Raw genomic sequence first — 21,082 nt, forward strand, 5'->3', positions numbered from 1 at the left:
GAGTGGGAAAGACATTTTTAAAAATCAAAGAAGAGTAGAGGATTTAACGACTAAGACATGTAGCTTCCGTGCACTACTCTTTTTCATGTTTAGATGTCGTGGCTATGCTTACAAACAGTTTCCCGACATGTACGTTGACTTACATCGATTGAATAATTTTTTATTGGAAAATATACTTACAAGCGTTTTTAATATTGATTTTAGTGCCTTACTAATAAAATTTTCTAAAAATGTATGTTAAATTGTTTATTATTAAAAATAATGTATGTAAATGATAAAAACGACTTTTCTACCCCTTAGATTTCATCTTCTGCTAGGTATATGTCGACAACAACTAATGCAGGTAGATTATCCGAATTCACAGTATACTGATCCTGATGTACTGTAATGTCAGGCTCGCATTTTCTACAGTAAAGTGTAACTTCACTCTTGTCATATCTCTTTGTATAGTCAATGATACTATTCTCATTCATTCTATAGAATTTACATGTTTCAATTTGTTTATTTGAAGTATTGTCACATACAGTGTCCTCAAGTGGTGAATAACATTCCCTCAAAGCCAAATAAAAATCAGTGGGCTTATAATTATAGTAGTCATTGTCTTCACAACGATGAAGTAGAAATCAAATTATTTTGTTGTTCCAACAGTTGAATCGCTGACCCGACTCCTCCTCCCAGAACAATCTAAAACCATGACGATACCAATCTCGTAGCAGTAAACTAAAATCACGCTTAGGATTCTTTCCAATCATACCGGGATATGTATTCTCCCACTGATTACATTTATCATAATGGCAATTGGAGCATAGGTGCCCTCTAGGATGAGAGTCACACACCTCTTCATGACAGGAATTAAACCCATTAGTTTGTACAGCATATCTCTTATGTAATTTACACGGGTTTCATAGACTACACTTCTCGTCACACTCGTCAATCATCTTGCGGTTCTTGTGTGATGACCAACTTCCCGGTGTGTACATGCATAGTGGGTATGTTCGGAACATTTTTTTATGTGTTGACACTCTCACTGCCACTATGAAACTGAGCTACCAACAACAACAAATTGAGAGAGAGAGAGAGAGAGAGAGGGGTAAATATCTCCGTTGTCTCTGATTCGCCCCCTAAAAAACAGATGTTGGCTCAAAAACCAGTCTGGAGTTGAAACAAACTTGTGTGGGGAATCCCCGCTCATACTGCTCGCTTTTTTGCAATGTGTAGGAACCGGAGGGGAATCCCCGCTCGTTTGGAAAGGTACCAAGGGGATATAAGCAAAACGTGTTTAATCACGTGTAGAGGTTTTGCATGCTTTTTGCAATGTGCACGTGAAACTGTGTGAGAGGATACTTACTCTCTTTGAAAAGGTGTAGAGCATCCATAGAAAGGTTTTCCTAGGGCATCCATAGAAGTGTAAGGCCATATGAGAGGATACTCACTCTCTTTGAAAAGGTGTAGAGCATCCATAGAAATGTTTTCCTAGGGCATCCATGGAAATGGTACTTAGCACTCTACTTGTTTGTAGTGAAGCTATATTTGTCTTTAACAGTCTTAAAAAGAACTAATAAAATTAAAATAAATATTGGATCTATTATGATATTAATTGCTGAAAGCTCATCAGTTTAAAATTTTATTTTACGGTAATTGTATGTTTATTTTCAGTGATATAATAAGTACAAAATTTCAGTAAAGTAATAATGGTGCAGTAGGCTTATGACTTTTACAGTGAGAGAAGGAGGCAAAACCCAAACTCTTGTTTGTAGAGACTTTTGTTCATCTCAAGCGTTATTTGCATACTCAGTTTAAGTTTCAATCGTTTTAAGATCTATTACTCATTTATATTAGCACCTATTGTATCTTTGTTTGCTATGATTGTTTATTTAATTTCTGTCCGTTTTGGGTTCCTTTTCTATTTCAATAGCAAAATATTTTTGTTCGTTTTAGGCTTGATTTGTATATTCAACTTAAGCTTTACTCATTTTAAGGTTTATTTGTTTATTTATGTTTGAACCTGTTCTATGATTTTTTGCTATAATTGTTTATTTAATTTCTGTTCGTTTTGGGTTTCATTTATTCTTTAAAAGTAATTTCTGGTCTTTTAGAGTGAATTAATGTAGGTTACTATTTCTTTTGATCTTAAGTTTAATTTGTTTTTGATTGCCAGAGTTTCAACTTTTTCAAAATTCCCTATTTCAAAATAATTTTTATTCCAAAATAAACTGATAGTTTTTGCATTAAATTAAACTGAGTATTTGATATATAATGATATTAATTACTGAAAGCTCACCATCTCGATATTTTGTTTCACCCAGGGCCGAATTTAATGTTTTGACGCTTCTAGGCCCACGTGTTTTTGCCGCTCCGTTTTTGCAAGATTTTTGGGGAAATCCTCAAAACCTTGGGAATAATGAAAACTGCAGCGCTAAATTGGCTTGTATATAAATAATAGCCTGGATTCACTGCAATTTTCATCTTATTTTTAATATTGTAATCAGTGCAAAAGAGAATATTTGTAATATAATTCGTTTTAGTAAAGTACCAAATATGCAGTAAGCCTTATGCTTTTACCGTTAGGGAAACGAGCAGTAGCCATACACTTATTTGTAGTGAAGAAGTTTTGGAAAGAGCTAATGGAATTAAACTGAATTCCCATGGTTTTTGGAATAGAATATCGTTAATAATTTTTGTGTTAGTTTGGAGGGCATGGAGGGAGGGCAATGTGTCAGCTCCAATAATTTTGGGAAAAAGTTTCTTTTTTGTTTGGGCGAGGGGGAGGGGTTCGGATCATGGAGAGAGGGCCAGTGGTCAGTTCCCATGATTTATCATTGACAATTTTGGGAGGAAGGGAAGGGTATTGGGCCATGGACGACCTAGGGTCAGCTCCCACAAGTCTTGAAATAAAACATTGTTAACAAGCTTTTTTGGGGGGGGGGCGGGGGCTCGGGCCATTCAGAGAAGGCCAGGGGTCAGCTTACTCAAGTTTTGGAATAAAATATCGTTCATAAGTTTTTTGACTGGGGGTTGTGGTTTGGCTTATCTGATCTTTTTACTATTTTCAAAACCCTTGCATAAGAACCCTTTAGGCCCCCTGGACATAACTTATAACACATGCCCCAGGGCTCTGGGGATTTGTGTTGACCCTGGAGTTTTGTTAACGGATCTTTTGACTTATTTTAACAAAATGGTTATCTAAAAAAATTCGATCGGATGGATTTGAGGTAAAGAAGGCAGGACAGCTAGTTGCCCTCCGGTCACTTTTGAGTCTTACAAAGGGAACTAGAACTTTCAATTTCCAATATAATGAGCCCTCGGCGAAGTTATACGATCATTCCTTCCATAAAAACCTTATTTGCCCCCGGATTCTGGGGGGCTGTGTAAAACCCAGAGCTTTTACTATATGATCTTTGGTCTATTTTGGATAAAATGAAAATCTCAAAATTTTGATCAGACGTATTTGGGGACAAGACAATTTGTGGAGGGGGGGGGCTAGTTTCCGTCATATTTCTTTTGGCTCTCAAAAAGGGAACTAGAACTTTAAATTTCTAGTCATTTGAGTCCCCTCCGAAGTTTACCTTCTTTATTAGAACCTTATATGCCTCCGGGCATAATTTACAATTCTTCCCTCGGGCTCTGGGGGGGGGGGATTATGTTGACCCCAAATTTTTTTTATCTGATTGTTGGACTATTTAGAAAAAATGGCTATCTCAAAATTTTGAAAGAACAAGTTTGGACAAAAAGAGGGTGTGTGTCAGTTGAGGAAGTAGATACCTTCCGTTCCCTTTTACTCTTTAAAAGGTAACTAGAACTTTCAATTTCCAATCAAATGAGCCTCTTCCGAAGTTTATACGACCACTCCTTACATAAAAACATTAAATGCCCCCGGTGCATAACTTACAACACTTACCCACTGGCTCTGGGGCGTTGTGTCATACCCGGAGTTTTTGTTATTTTATCTTTAAAATATTTTGAACAAAATTGCTATCTCAGAATTTTGATCGGATGCATTTGGGTAAAAAAGAGCCTTAGAGGGGAGGGGGTGACTTTCGACTCTTAAAAATGGCACTATAAATTCCGATTTAAAATCGAATGAAGCTATTCTGAAGTTTTCAATGCCATCCCTTCCCTAAAAACCTTATATGCCCCGGGGCCATATAAGGTGGCAAGCATATTACATTACTTGCCCCCGAGTTCTGGGGGGGGGGCTGTGTGATTCCTGGAGTTTTTGTTATATGATTTTTGGTCAATTTCGAACAAAATGGCTATATAAATAATTCGATCGGTCGCATTTTGGGTACTGAGGATTGGGGGGGGGGGGAGGCTAGTTGCCATCGGATCACTTTTGCCTCTTAAAAAGGGAACTAGAACTTTGAATTTCTAACCATTTAAGTCCCCTCCGAAGTTTATGCGATCACCTCTTCCATAAACCTTATATATCCCCGGGGCACAAGTTACAACCCTTAGTCTACCTGCGCTCTTGGGGGGGAGGGTTTGATGATCCTGAAGCTTTGTTATTTGATCGTTGGACTATTTTAAAGAAAATAGCTATCTCAAAACCATCGGATGCATTTAAGGACAAGAGGGTTTAAGGGGGGGGGGTGTAGATGCCATCTGATCACTTTTAGTTGTTAACAAGGTAACTCAATTTCCACTCAAATGAGCCACCTCTGAACTTCATACAACCACCCCTTACATAAAAACCTTATATGCCCCTGGTGCATAACTGAAAATACTTGCCACAGGGCTCTGGGGCGTTGTGTCGACCCTGAAATTTTTGTTATCCGATGTTTGAACTATTTTCAAGAACATGCATATCGCAATTTTTTTTTTTTTTTTGATGGGTTTGGGGGAAAGGGCAGGGTGTTAGTGGATCTCCGATGTCTTTTGGACTCTTGAAAATTAATTAGAACTTTCAATTTCCAATCAAATGCCCCCCTTCTGAAGTTTATACGAGCAGCCCCTCCATAAAAACCGTATATACCCCCTGAGCATAACGTACAACTCCTGCCCCACGTCCCTAGAGGGTTGTGTCCACCCTGGAGTTTTTGTTATCTAATCCTTGAACTAAGATTAAAATTTTTATCGGATGCATTTGGGGAAAAAAGGCGCGGGGGCTATTTGCTCTCCGATCACCTTTGACTCCTAAAAAGGGAACTAGAACTTCCGATTTCCAGTCGAACGATGTCCTCCGAAGTTTAATCGGGCATCCCTTCTATATGAAGCGCCTCTGGTGAAAGAATTGGAGCCTTTTGGCCTTGAGTCTGGTGGGGGAAGGCTAGTTGCCATCGGATCACTTGACTCTTGAAAAGGGAACTAGAACTTTCAATTTTAAATTACTTGAGTCCCCTCCTAAGTTTATGCGACCACCTTTGCCGTAAAAACCTTATATGCCCCTGGGGCATAAATTAAAACCCTTCCCCCGGGTTTCGGGAAAGGTGGGTTATGTTGACCCAGAAGTTTTGTCATCTGATTCTTGGAGTATTTCAAACTTAATGGCTATATCAAAATTTTGATCGGATGCATTTGGGGAAAAGACGGTGGGAAGGGGATGGGGGTATATACCCGCCGATCACTTTTGATGACTCTTAGAAAGATAACTAGAAATTTCAATTTCCAATCAAATGATTCAACTCTGATATTTATACGGCCATCACTTACATAAAAGCTTATCTGCTCCCGGGGCATAACTTACAACACTTCCCCCGATCTCTGGGGGGCTGTATTGATCCTTGAGTTTTTGTTATTTAATCTTTAAACTATTTTTATCAAACTGGCTATCTCAAAATTTTGTATCAGATGCATTTGGGGAAAATGGGTTCTTTGGAGGTTCCCTTGCGATCACTTTTGAATTTTAAAGAGGGAACTAGAAATTCTGATTTAAAATCGAATGAGCCCCCTCCGCAGTTTATACTACCATCCCTTCCATAAAAACCTTATATGCCCCCGGGGCATAATTTACAACACTCCCCTTTGTTCTGGTGGGCTGTTTTATCCATGGAGTCTTTGTTATATAATCTTTGTTCTTTTTTTTAACAAAATGGCTATACGAAAAATTCGATTGGAGCAATTTGGGGAATAGAGGGTTGGATGGGGGGGGGGCTAGATGCCATCAGGTCACTTTCGACTCTTAAAAAGGGAATTAGAACTTTTAATTTCTGTTCATTTGAGTCCCCTCCGAGGTTAATACGACCACTTCTTCCATAAAAACTTTATATGCCCCGGATATAAGTTACAACCCTTCCCACAGGCTCTGGGGGGGGGGAGAGGGGGATATGTTGACCCTGAAGTTTTTGTCATCTGATCGTCGGACTATTTCAAACAAACTGGCAATCTCAAAATTTTGATCAGATGCATTTGGGGAAAAGAGGGTGTGTATGTAAGGGGGGGGGAGTAGATGTCCCCTGATTCCTTTTTACTCATAAAAAGGTTCCTAGAACTTTCAATTTCCAATCAAATGAGCCACCTCTGAAGTTTATACGACCTCTCTTTACATAAGAACCTTATATGCCCCTGGGGCATAACTTAAAACACTTGCCCCCGGACTCTCGGGGTTTGTTTCGACCCCGTAGTTTTTATTATCTGATGTTTGAACTATTTTTGACAAAATTGTTATCTCAAAATTTTTATCGGGTAGGTTTGGAGGAAAAAGGTCGTGGGGCGGGGAGCTAATTGCCCTTCGATCTCTTTTGACTCGTTAAAAATTCCTACTTCTTTTCTTTCCATTTCTGAAATAAAAGTGTGTCGTCAAAATTCAGAAGTCCCGTGTTATTATTAAATTGTGGCTTTCATAATAACAAATACGGCTAAGATGTTGGTCGAACATTAGAGAAAAAGTCAATTTTGAAAAAGTAACGATTTTGGTCTTGGATTCAAATCGTTAGTAAGGGACTTGCTGACTAGAAACAGTAAGGAAAGACAAGAATGACGCTATTAACATACTCTACAAATTCAATTTACAGACTTTGTTTTAAGCAAGGCTAAAACACAATTTTAACTAAGAATCGTCTCTTTCAATTTCAGATTGCAAAGTTGATTCTCAATCAAAAATGAGTGGAAAAAAAAAGTATCTATCAATAGTGCAATCAACACCAGATGTTCAGGAAAAACCAAATCTTAGAAAAAGGAAGGAAAATACCATTTACGTTGAATCTTCCGATTCTGACGTAGATGATATCAGTGATGAAGGTATGTCATTTCAATAAAAGCATCTTGGCTTTCATATGGGTTCACAGAAATGTGAATGTTGTTGAAACAAATATATCTTGGTTCAAGAAAAGGTGAAATTCCCCCTCCCCCTCCTTGACTGTTTTCAAGAAACCTTCTAAAATAATTTTGCAAGCAGTCGCCCAAAAATTAAATTTTGTGGGGTTGAGACTTGATTCTTTTGACTCTACCCCATTTTCTAAAAAAAAAAATATGAGGGTCTGTTGGCAATGAAGTATCTCTTATGAGCGTTGCAGTTGAATTTGTTTTTCTTGTTCCCAACATGGTCCGAAGAGCCATAGGAGTGCCTCACATTTTTGCCTCTCAACTACTCGGACTATCTGTCTGAGATTTTTTTCTACAATTAACCATGTCTTGATGCCTACTGAAAAATACTTGATTTTCAATTCAAGTATTTTGCAGTAAGCCTTGTAAGGGGGGGGGGTCTTATATTGGTGATGACTCCATGCCCAAACTCAGCCATGAGACCCGAGTACCCCTAAATAAGCCTCAATAGACGAAATGAACCAAGTGAGAGAGATATCTTGACAAAATCCTAATCATCGTGATAAAATATACAAGACAACACAGGTATAAGAAAAGCTAAGATTTTATTATTAAAGAAGAGAACTTTTTAGTTAATAGTTATTTCATTATAAATCAAAATTCAATAATTATTATTCACAATGAAAGATCAATTCTTGTTCATATAATTGCTAGAAGTAAAATTTATTATTATTAAAGGAAAGCAAGCATTATAACTAATATATTAAGACTAATATGTTCCTGCTTAAAAGAATCTAATAATAATATTAAAGAATGGGATATATACCCATTTACTAGGATTTTAACATAATAAAATTAAGAAAGAGCAAGGAACACATTAGACTTACATTCTACATGCATATGAAAAGCTTGAGCAAAGCCATAAACCCAACTGACTTCTCTCGTCAGTGTCAAGCTATAGAAAGATATGTCCCCCCTTTTTTTGTCAAACAAACGTAGTTAAATTCAATCCTTCTAAGAAAGGGTTTGTATTGTAAAATAAGAAAATTATGTACAAAGATAAATTGATTGAGTTCAACTGACCCTGAAAAGATATTGCCTTAACCCGAATTCATCGCAACTTGATATTCATTATAGACTTAGAAGGACTCTTCTTACAAATCCGACCTTGTAATATAAGCTTGCGTAAAAGTTTTTAAAGATTTTATTATCCTGATATCTTTGAATAACTATAGAAAACTATTATTGTTGTCCCACTCAATTGCGCTGGCCTTTACAAGGATAAATCATGAGACAAGAAAACACAGAATTAAATACATGATTAGTATACAGCAATAGAAAATCAATTGAATTTTAGTCTTCAACGCTATTGAATGAGTAAGTGACCACGAAAATTGTAAGACTATTAATAGACAGAAGATTATCAGCTGAAGGTAGCTTCTGTTTGCTAGCCTTTAATGATTTAATACTATTTTATCATTTACGGTACTGGGTCTATTTTCCTCACATCTACGATCGTGCCTTATCGTGTCATTAAGGAACGTAGAACCTTTTTTACAACACGATCCTTTTTTTCTTTTCTTCAAGGCCATTGAACAGAATAAGGACAACAAACGACTATCATTTTTCTTACAAGTAAAAGGTTTTAGAAGGTCAAATATTATTTAGAGGTAAATATTCTACTTATTAAATGATATATATATTTTTTTTCTATTAATTAGTACATACATTGTTATATTATTTGGTGCTTAAAAGTTAATAGAAACTAAGTAACCAGGGAAGAATCACACTAAACCCAAACATCAAGCTAAAACATAACCAAACCATCTATCACAACTAAATCCGTCACTATCTTTCTAAGTTAAGTACTAACTACATCTATTCCGTTGGGGCTAAGGGCAAAAGAAGAACGCAAAAAAAGATCAATTCTAATGAATTGCAATTTTGTAGTTTCATCCTGTGGCCATTGTACTTAGTTGACCAGTTCACTCTTAATTTGGAATCAAACTTCTCGTCTTATGAATTTGTGGTTCCCTAATAATATTGGAATCCTTTTGCTACAATAGCATAATTAACTAAATTAACTTATCCATCAATTCCCCAAACAAAAATGCAGTTTAGTCATTTACTTTTTTTTTCTCAGAGGTTTAAATAAATGTGCAAATATTTTTTTCTTTTTCTGTTTATTATTTACGCGGTACACAATTCCAAATTAACAACAAATTCCTTAATAACGAAGGCCTTATTTTCAAAAACACAAACTGTCGAGTTTTCACAACGTTCTCTCGTAGCCGGTTTGGCTACTGAACAATAAATAATCATGAAATACTTTTAAGTTGCCTGGAATCATCACTGTAGGCAAAACTTATCCAAAAAGATGGCTCAGAGTGCGCTTTTTGGTTTAGCCTAGAATGGTTATTCGGAGCATACTTTATTCTATAAAGAACGTCATCAATTGAAATTAACTTTTAATAACAAGAATAAACCACCAAGAGACTTTATCATATACCATATTCTTTTCTCAATATCCATATCATCAAAATTAAAAATGCGGTAGACACTATGCTAACCGTGGATTGGCCAGTCCTTCTTGGTTCCTGGGTCATAACAGGAATGTGGGGTCAGTATCCACTTGTAAACTAGTAGGCGGATCATATAGAGAGCCCCTCTATTGAGCAATGTTGTCTTTTGAAACCTCTATCTCTTTAAATAAATTAATATTAAGTTTCTTCGCGGGATCGCGTACTTGTCCGTGGTATAATTTCTCAGCTTGCAGACCTAAGTAATATACATTAGAATTACTAATAAAAAAAATGCCCGCTGCAAAAATTTCTAGTTAGTTAAGAACCAGATATAAGGTCTGACTGCTGTCTATTATCTCTCGACTTGGCCTCGATAAAATATTAACTATCATCTTAATCTAAGGAATATGTTTTATGCGTCTATAAAGGATCATCCACAATAAGTAATGATATCGGGTACATCTTTCTAGAGAGATCCTGATGTTTACATAAATATTTAAATTTTTAGCAGCCGCATAAATATTACACAATCTTTTCCAAATAATACTGTATCTGAGAGCTCTTCAGAGTTTTATATAAGCCATATGGCTCCCTAACGATAGAAGACTGCTTGGAAAATGGTTTAGAGAAAACTCTACTAAAAAGAACAAAACGACTCCCATCCTTCCGTCATCCCTTTCATGTTAAGAACAGCCCCGGCTCCATTTTCAGAGGAGTCAACAAATAATTTAAAATAGGAATATTTTCAGGCCCTTCTGTTCTTCCATAGCAACCAATTTGGATACTTGAGGTCTAATTTTGTCAGGCGACACGATATATCTTAATACTGGAATAGGTTCTTTAAAACTTGTGATTTAAAAGCTAATAACTAATTGTTGTGAGTTTTTAAATAAATATATCATAAAAAAATTGAAAATGAAGGAACGGTAACTTTCTGAAAATAATTTATCCATGAAGCTAGCGAAAGCTTTTGGCCCAAATACACTTCCTTATGGTATTCTTGTGTAGCAATGGCTGTGGCCATTTAAATGTGATAAAAAAAAGAATAATTTTTGGTATCTTTAATAAATGGAAATTTGAAAAAAAAAACAATGCGCAGGTCAAATTCACTGTATAACACTCCTTTCGACAATTTTGTAAAATGTCAGAAGTTCGAGGAATTAGGAAGGCTGTCTTTCATGTTATTATTAACTGTACGTAAATTAATTAGAAATGGAGTATTTTTTCTGTTAAGAGCCTCACTTTCATTCACAGAATGTTTCCTTATAAGGAAAAGAGGAGAAGGGAAAGGAGATACCCTTTCCTCTACTATACCGGATTTCAGCATAGCTTATATACATTCTTCTAGCACTAAAGCCATTTAATGAGAGATTCTAAACTGCTTAAGTAGTTTAAATTATGTTTCAAGTGGTACATCTAGGCTTAAAAACCGTTAAATCATTTATACATTGGTCATACGCTTGTTTAGAAAATCAATTTTTACTATTTAAGAGCAATTGAACTAGCTCTCGGAAAACAATTATTTTTGTACGTTTAAAGGTTAAACGTAGAAAGAAATTCTTCATATTCTGGTTTTGGAACAATAATTAAATTATGGCCATCAATAGTTGAGATATTTTCTGTAGCAACTAGCTTACAACTTACACTTTTTAATGTTCTAGGGTAAACTCGTGTATCAGACATGACTAATACACCCATATTTGCTAATCCTTCATTAAACCTGCTTAATCCTTAGCCTTGGTCGCAAATTCTAACTTCCTTTCACGAAAGTGAAAGGGACTGTCTAGTCCTTCCATATTTTTGAATCCTAGGATTACAGCGAAAGGCAATTGTCAACTACCAAAAATCCCCGAAAAGATAACTGTCTTATTTAAGAATCTATCCCTTTGAAATACTTGTGTATTACCTGCGCAATTCTTTTTTTGCGAATCAATCTTTTGATATTCTCATTTAATTTTTGTTCAAAGGCCTGTTATTTTAATAAATCGATACCTGAAAGGAGGCATGCACTCACCGGGACATTTTTAACTAAAGAAGAGTACCTCTCAAATTCTGCATTAATACGCATAAAAAAAAAATCCTACCACCGGCTCATTATTTTCATGTCTAACTTGCATAGTATGCTAAATGTCTTCGGTCGGTGAAATTTTATTAAGAAAAGTAGAGCATAGGGATTCTCTTAGCCCAGAAAAATGTGTAGCGGTTACATATTTTTTTTAAATACAAGCTATACGTTTCATCAGACATTAAGGAAGCGTACCTCTCAATCATAACTGATATCTTCTAATCCCAATAATCTACAAACTCTCTGAAGAACTTTAACCCAACCAGACAATTATTGTGGTTTAATGAACCTTTTTTTATGGATAATACTATAAGCTACATGTTGGAATACTGAAGCTGGCGTAGCTCCTGTATTTAGAATAGAAGCTTGCCCAAGGGCTGAGGCTTCTGGTTTGTCATTTTTTTGAGGTAGGGACATTACTTAAGGAGAAATTAATTATAGCTTACCAAACTTAAGCATAATAATTAATTTAACATAATAAAATTAAGAAAGAGCAAGGAACACATTAGACTTACATTCTACATGCATACGAAAAGCTTGAGCAAAGCCATAAACCCAACTGACTTCTCTCGTCAGTTTCACGCTATAAAAGGATGTTCCCCCTTTATTTGTTATAATAAATAATTCTAAAATTAGAAGGACATTTCTTACAGCCTCAAGATATGGCTAACTGTAGAAAAAAGCCAAGACAGATAGTCCGAGTAATTGAGAGGCAAAAATCCTTAACTTACTGCTTACTGCTAAATACTTGAATTGAAAATCAAGTATTTTGCAGTAGGCATCAAGACATGGCTAATTGTAGAAAAAAAGCCAAGACAGATAGTCTAAGTAATTGAGAGGCAAAAATGTTTAAATGGGACGGGTAAATGGTGGGAGTAAGTATGACTCTCTTAGTTTCTTTTCAATTTGCTTAAGATTCCCTTAAACGATCCCTGAAACTTTTTAACCTTAATACATTTACCCTTTTCAGATACCCAGGGCCAAACATACCCAAGTCTTAGAAATACAACCTTTAAAAAATAATGGGTGACTTGTACACTTTAAAACCTTGCCCCTGGGGCTGAGAGGACCATATCAAAAGTAATTGGAGGCTACCCCTTCCTTTTCATACCCTTGTTAGATACCCATCACCTCAATGCCAAAGACAGTCAATCAAAATTTTAAGATAACAATTTGGTTCACAAATATTTGACGGTCAAATAACTATTAGTCAAGGAATGACATGATCCTCTCAGCCCCAGGAACAAGGGTTTAAATTGTGCAAGTCACCCATTATTTTTCATATAGGTTGTATTTCTAAGAATTGGGTATGTTTGATCCTGTGTATCTTAAAAGGGTAAATGTAATAAGGTTAAAGTTTCAGGGATCGTTTAAGGGAATCTTAAGCAAATTGAAAAGAAACTAAGCGCATACAGATTGTTGAAAGGGCACATCTGGAATATATTAGGAACAGCTAAGGGTATAAGGTTGAAACTTTCAAAGCAAGTTGCAGGATATTTTTAGCATAGGTGTCTAGCAGGCAATATGCAATATCTCAAAAATATTTGGAGGTTTTGTGTTGGAACTATCGGTTCTTGTTTTTGGGAATATTTAACTTAATCAAAAGGCAATTTGTGGATCAAGATAATATGTGTATCCAGTTTATCAAAAGGAATATCTGCAATATCTCAGGAACTGCCTAGGGTATTTAGTTTGGAATTTTAGGGAATGTTGAGGATGATTTTCAATTATATGAACATAAAATTTTGCGCACTCAAGTTGCCTAAAGGCCTGTCTGCATATTAAAGGGTATGTTAAATTGAATCAGAAGCCGCTATAGCGTTGCCTATAGTAAAGGCCACACGGCTCCAATGTTGTATTATTATTATTTTGTTTCGGAGGCACTTCATATGGAAGGGGTCGTCGTATAAACTTTAATGGGGGGCTCATTTGATTGGAGATCGAGCGTTGTAAATTATGGCCTGGGGGTAAGTATGGTTCTTATAGAAGGGATGCTCGTATAAAATTCTGAGAAGGCTTATTTGAATAGAAATTAAAAGTTCTAGCTCACTTTTTCAGAGTGAAAAGTGATCGGAGGGCAACTGCCCCCCCCCCCTCTGCGCCCTCATTTTCCCAATATATCCGATAAAAAACTTTGAGATAACCATTTTGTTAAAAATAATTCAAAGATCATATCACAAAAACTCCGGTGTCGACACAACCCCTGGGGGCCTGGGGGTTACTTACTTACTTAGGTTTTCCCACGCCGGCTGGCGCTTAAGGCGACAACGGTGCCTCTCCATGACGACTTCTATAGTGCTTTTGACCAAAGTTCTTCGAGTGACGAACTCAAAAACGCAGAATCTTTCTCAAGGCATTTGCCTAGTGTTGCATTCTGTCGCCCACGTTGTAAGCTATGTTCAGGGGGCAAATATGGTTCTTATGGAAGAGATGTTCGTATAAACTTCAGAGAGGGATCACTTGGTTGGAAATTAAAAGTTTTAGTACATTTTTTCAGAGTCAAAAGATATCGGAGGGAAACTAGCCCCCCTCCTCCTACGTCCTTTTTTCCCAAATGCACCAGATAAAAAACTTTGAGATGGCCATTTTCTTAAAAATAGGTCAAAGGTCAGATAACAAAAACTTCAGTTTCGACACAACCCCCCAGGGCCCGGGAGCAGGCGTTGTAAGTTATATACAGGGTGCATATAAGTTTCTTATGGAAGGGATGTTCGTATAAACTTCAGAGAGAGCTCATTTGATTGGAAAATGAAAGATCTAGTGAACTTTTTAAGAGTCAAAAGAGATCGGAGGGCAACTAGCATACCCCCCACGCCCTACTCCCCCCAAATGTATCAGATAATAATTTTGAGATAGACATTTTGTTCAAAATAGTTAAAAATGCCAGATAATAAAATCTCTAGTTTCAACACCACCCCCCCCCCAGGGCCCCGGGGCAGTCATTGTAAGTTATGTCCTTAGGGCATATATTGTTCTTAGGGAAAGAATGCTCGTTTAAACTTTAGAGAAGGCTCATTTGATTAGATATTGAAAGTTGTAGTTTATCTTTTAAGAGTCAAAAGAGATTCAAGGACAAATAGCCCCCCCCCCACGCATGTTTCCCTCAAACTCTTCTGACAAAAGTTTTTATAGCCATTTTCTTAAAGATAGTTTTAAAAAAACTGCGGTGTAGACACAACCCCCCAGGGCCCGGAAGCAAGCGTTGTAAGCTATGCCTTGGGGGCATACACGGTTCTCATGGAAGGAATGTGAGTATAAACTTCATAGATGGCTCATTTGATTGGACATTGAAAGTTCTAGTTCACTCTTCAGATGCAACACTATAGCGTTGCCTATAGTGAGAACCATACGGCTCTAATGTTGTTTTATTTTTATTTTTTTAAAGGCACTTCATATGGAAGGGGTCGACGCATATACTTTGGAGGGGGCTCATTCAATTGGAAATCGGAAGTTCTAGTGCCCTTTTTAAGAATAAAAACTGAGATCGGAGGGCAACTAGCCCCCCACGCCTTTTTTTTCCCCAAATGTATCCGATAAAATTTTTGAGATAGCCATTTTGTTAAAAATAGTTCAAAGATCATATAACAAAAACTCCGGTGTCAACACAACCCCCTAGGGTCGGGGGCATTCGTTTTAAGTTATGCCATGCGGGCATATATGGTTCTAATGGAAGGGGTGCTCGTATAAACTTCATAGAGTGCTCATTTGATTGGAAATTGAAAGTTTTAGTTCACTTTTAAGAGTCAAAAGAGATGGGAGGGCAATTATCCCCCCCCCTTCTACGTCATTTTTTTCTCAATCCTATCTGATATGAACGTTGAGAGTCATTTAAAAAAAAAAATAGTTAAATGATCATATAACGAAAATTCCGGAATCGACACAACCCCCCGGGGGCAGGCGTTGTAAGTTGTGTACTGGGGGCATATATGGTTCTTACTGAAGGGATGCTTGTATAAACTTCAGAAAGGCCTCATTTGATTGGAAATCGAAAGTCCAAGTTTAGTCTTTGAGAGTCAAAGGGATTGGAGGGCAACTAGACCCCTCCCCACACACCTTTTTTCCCAAAACCATCCGATAAAAATTTTAAGATAACTATTGTGTTAAAAATAGTTTAAAGGTCAATTAACAAAAACTACGGTGTCAATACAACCCCTCAGGCCCGGGAGCAGGCGTTCTAAGTTATGCCCTGGGTGCATTTATGGTTGTTATGGAAGGGATGCTCATATAATCTTCATAGAGGGCTCATTTGATTGAAAATTGAAATGTCTGGTTCACTTTTTAAGAGTCAAAAGGGATCGGAGGGCAACTAGCCCCCCCCCCCGATCGGCTTTTTTCCCCAAACCTATCGATTCAAATTTTCATATAGCTATTTTTTAATAGTTCAAATATTAGATAACAAAACTCCGGTGTCGACACAACTCCACAGGGCCCAGGGGCAGGCGTCATAGGTTATGTCCTGGGGCGTATATGGTTCTTATGAAAGGGATGCTCGTATAAACTTCAGAGAGGGCTGATTTGATTGGAAATTAAAAGTTTTAGTTCACTTTCTAAGAGTCAAAAGGGATCGGAAGGCAACTAACCCCCCCCCCCTTCCCAACGGCTTTTTTTTCCCAAACCCATCGATTGAAATTTTCATATAGCTATTTTATTAATAGTTCAAATATTAGATAACAAAACTCCGGTGTCGACACAACTCCACAGGGCCCAGGGGCAGGCGTCATAGGTTATGTCCTGGGGCGTATATGGTTCTTATGAAAGGGATGCTCGTATAAACTTCAGAGAGGGCTCATTTGATTGGAAATTGAAAGTTTTAGTTCACTTTTTAAGAGTCAAAAGAGATCCGAGGGTAACTAGCCCCTCCCCCACGATTTTTCCCCAAATGCATCTGATAAGAAATTTAGATAGTCATTGTGTTAAAAATAGTTCAAAGGTAAGATAAAAAAAATCCGGTGTTGACGCAACCTCCTAGGGTCCGGGGGCAGGCGTTTTATGTTATGCCCATGGTGCATATATGGTTCTTATGGAAGGTGTGCTCGTATAAACTTCAGAGACAGCTCATTTGATTGGAAACTGAAAGGGCTAGTTCACTTTTTAAGAGTCAAAGAGATCTTATGGTAACTAGATGCCCCCTCCCACCCCCTGCCCCTTTTCTCCAAACTCATCCGATAAAATTTTTAAGATAGCTATTTTGTTAAAAGTAGTTCAAAGGTCTGAGAAGAAAAGCTCCGGTGTAGATACAACCTCGCAGGGCCTGGGGGCAGTCGTTGTAATTTATGCCCTGGGGGCATATATGGTTCTTATGGAAGGGATGCTCGAATAAACTACAGAGAGGGCTCATATGAATGGAAATTGAAAGTTCTAGTTCACTTTTTCCTAGTCAAAAGAGATCGGAGGTCAACTAGTCCCCCTCCCACGCCCTTTTTTCCCCAAACCCATCTGATACAAATTTTGAGATAGCGTTTTTTTTTAATTGTTCAAAGGAAGATAATAAAATCTCCGGTGTCGACACAACCCCCCCCCCCAGGTCCCGGAGACAGGCGTTGTAAGTTATGTCCATGGGGCATATATGGTTCTTATGAAAGCGATGCTTGTATAAACTTCAGAGTGGGATCATTCGATTCGAAACTGAAAGTTGTAGTTCACGTAATAAGAGCCCAAAGAGATCCGAGGGCAACTAGTTCCTCCCCTCCTTTTTCCCAAACCCATCCGATAGAAATTTTGAGAGCGATTTTGTTAAAAATAGTTCAAAGGTCAGAACTCCGGTGTCGACGCAACCACCCCAGGGCCTGGGGGCAGGCGTTGTAGGTTGTGCTCTGGGGGCATGTACGGTTCTAATGGTAGGGATGCTCGTATACACTTCGGAGAAGGCTCATTTGGTGGGAAGTTGAAAGTTCTAGTTCATTGTTAAGAGTCAAAAGATATTCGAAGGCAAGTAGCCCCCTAGGCCTTTTTCCCCCAAACGCATCCGATACAAATTTTGAGGAAGCTATTTTTTTAAAATAGTTCAAACATTAGATAACAAAAACTCCGGGGTCGACACAAACCCCAGAGCCCGGGGGCAAGTGTTTTAAGTTGTACCCCGGAGGCGTATAAGGTTTTTATGTAAGGGGTGGTCGAATAAACTTCGAAGGTGGCTCATTTGATTAGAAACTGAAAGTTCTATTTCATTTTTTAAGAGTCAAAAGAGATCCGAGTGCAACAAGCCCCCCACTCCCCTAGCCCTTTTTTCCCCAAATCCATTTGGGGAAAAAGGACTCCAAATACTTATACTGAATGGTGTTTTCTCTACAAACAAGAGTATGGTTACTGTCCGTTTTTCTAATGGTAAAAGTAAAAGGCCTACTGCGTATTTGGCGCTTTACTAAAAGGAATTATATTACAAATATTTTTTTTTTATTACAGGGAAACCAGACCAGAATTTACCAATAGGCCCACTAGGCCCTTCTGCTTTCACTATTCCCGAAGGTTTGGGGATTTCCCCGAAATTCTTGCAAAAAACGGATTGGCAATAACGCTTGGGCCTAGAAGCGTCAAAGCTTTAAATCCGGCCTGGGTGAAACAACATCTTGAGCTGGTGATTTTTCAGCAATTAATATCATAATATATCCAATATTTAGTTTAATGTATTAGTTCCTAACAAAACTGTTGACTTATTTTAGACAAAATAAAAATTAAATTTTAATTGGGAATTTTGAAAAACTTGAAACTCTGGCAATAAAAACCTAACATAAATAAATTAAAAAACACTTTCCTAAAAATAACTTGTCTAAAGAAAAGTAAAGGCAATATTATACTTAAGATCAGAAGAAAAAGAAATCTACAATAATTCAAAGTCAAAACGACCAGAAACTAGTATTAAAGAATAAATGAAACCTAAAACTAACAGAAATTAAATAAACAATCATAGCAAAAAAACATACAGCAGTTTCTAATATAAATGAATATACAAATGTCAAAATGACTAGAGCTTAAATTAAATATGAAAATAAAGCTTAAGACAAACAAAAATATTTTTCTATTGAGGCATAAATAAAACCCAAAACAAACAGAAATTAAATAAGCAATCATAGAAATCAAACGAGCAATGGTTACTAATATAAATTAGTAAATAAATCTTAAAACGAGAAGAAAAATAAATTGAATACGCAAATCCAGCTTGAAAAGAACAAAAATCTCTACAAAGAAAAGTTTGGGTTTTGCCTTAAATTCTTCTGATTGGCACAAGCTTTCAGTCATTATGTAACTTATTGATAATCGTGATTGGTGTTCTGTTTTTGAATCAGATAACGTAAATGAAGATTTTTTTTGTTAACTTTCTCCATTAAAAAACTAGGTTACTTCGTCTCAAGTTATGCGTAAGAAATATTTACAGAAATTTGACCCATGGATTTCTGATGGGATTGTTTCGTCGATAAGAGTTAAAAAGATGCCTGCTGTAGGAGCTAAGGAGGAATCTGTAGGAGCTAAGCAGGCATCTGGTACAAATTCAATTCGAGAGCCTCCTGATCTTGATGATTTTGTCTCTTCTAGGAATTAAATAAAAAAAACAAGTTTTTTAAACTGAAAGTAAGGAGCGACATTAAAACTTAAAACGAACAGAAATTATTCCGTATATGAAAGGGGCTGTCCCCTCCTTACCGCCTCGCTCTTTATGCTAAAGTTTGACTCTTTCCCATAACTCTAATTTTAAAACAATAAAAAATTTAAGCGTAAAGAAGGAGGCATTGAGGAGGGAACATCCCCTTTCATATACAGAATAATTTCTGTTTGTTTTAAGTTTTAATGTTGCTCCTTACTTTCAGTTAAAAAAAGTTATTGTTTTCTATTTAATTTCTGATCGTTTTTTAGTTAATGCAGGGGATGTTTCCCCCTCTTTAAAAAATCGAGTAAATTTTCTGAGGTTCGTAGCCTTTGATGAGTAATACTAAACTTAATAAAATTTATATATTTAGAATCAGCATTATAAGCCCATTCTTTTGATACATTTATTGACATCAAAATTCCGTTATTATAAGTTTCGATCACCAGTTAGCCGTATCGCTTGTTTTTTTATTTTTTTTTTTATTACGTATATGTTATTACGTATATGAAGGGGTCCTCCCCTTAGTCAATACCTCGCTCTTTACGTTAAAAGTATAAAAAAAATTTTGATTCACAAACCCCTGAATCACAAAGGCCGTTTAGTTAGATTAGATAGCTCTTTTGAAAGCACTAAAAAAAACTGTAGCGTAAAGAGTGAGGTATTGACTTGGGGGAGAACCCCCTCACATACGTTATAATTTCTGTTCGTTCTAAGTTCTAATATTCCTTCTTACATTTCAGTTGAAAAAACTTGTTTTTTTTATTTAATTTCTGATCGTTTTTTAAATAATGCTTGGAAATCCGGCACTCCCTTCATAGAAAGGTCCCCTACCCCAAAGAAATCTCCGCTCAGGAACCATTCTCCGGACTAACCCCCTCGTCTAGCCCCCCCCCCTCCAGAAAAATTCCTTCCTGAAAATGGTTGTATACTTCCCGATAACCAATAAAAAAAGCTGGCAAGTCTGGCGCCCCCTTCTTGGCAATTTCCCTTCCCCCATGAAAACTTCCTTCATGAACAGATCCTCCAACATAACCACCGACCCACTCTTCCATCCCACTACCAGAAAAAAAACCTCCTGAAAACTTATGTATACTTCCAAATAACCAATGCTATATGTTAACATTGGGTAAAGTTCATAACTTTTAGCCCTCCCTCTGAGAACTTCGGGGGATTAAGTCATCCTAAAAGACATATTCATCATATTTTCGACCATGCTGAACAAAATGGTTATCTCAAAATTTTGATCGGGTGACTTTGGGAAAAAAATAAGCGTGGGAGGGGGCCTAGTTGCCCTCCAATTTTTTGGTCACTTAAAAAGGGCACTAGAACTTTTAATTTCCGATCTAATGAGTCCTCCCACGATATTCTAGGACCACTGGGTCGATACAATCACCCCTGGGAAAAAAAAACAAACGAAAAAACAAATAAAGAGGCATCCGTGATCTTTCTTCTGGCAAAAAATGCAAAATTCCACATTTTTGTAGATAGGAGCTTGAAACCTCTACAGTAGGGTTTTCTGATACTCGGAATATGATGGTGTTATTTTAATTAAGGTTCTATAATTTTTTGGGGGTCTTTCCCTCTGTTTTTGAAAATCAGCCAAATTTTCTCAGGCGCGTAACTTTTGATGGGTAGGACTAAACTTGATGAAACTTATATATTTGAAATCAGCATTAAAATTTGATTTTTTTGATATATCTATTGGTATCAAAA

The 21,082-nt window shown here is 36.8% G+C and overlaps 1 protein-coding gene across 2 annotated transcripts in view; it reads left to right on the top strand.

The window, feature by feature from the left end:
- The window catches only part of LOC148952912 (uncharacterized), a 163,690-nt gene that overhangs the window by 138,734 nt on the left and 3,874 nt on the right, over positions 1 to 21,082 (top strand). For both annotated transcript variants that reach the window (XM_089088166.1, XM_089088165.1), the window contains exon 6: positions 7,012 to 7,176. In XM_089088166.1, the coding sequence (XP_088944292.1) occupies positions 7,012 to 7,176 (165 nt within the window). The remainder of the gene's footprint in view (positions 1 to 7,011; positions 7,177 to 21,082) is intronic.

This window comes from Artemia sp. Qi Xiang Cuo, chromosome 4 (genome assembly GCF_049724085.1).
Source record: "Artemia sp. Qi Xiang Cuo chromosome 4, ASM4972408v1, whole genome shotgun sequence".
NCBI lineage: Eukaryota > Metazoa > Arthropoda > Branchiopoda > Anostraca > Artemiidae > Artemia > Artemia sp. Qi Xiang Cuo.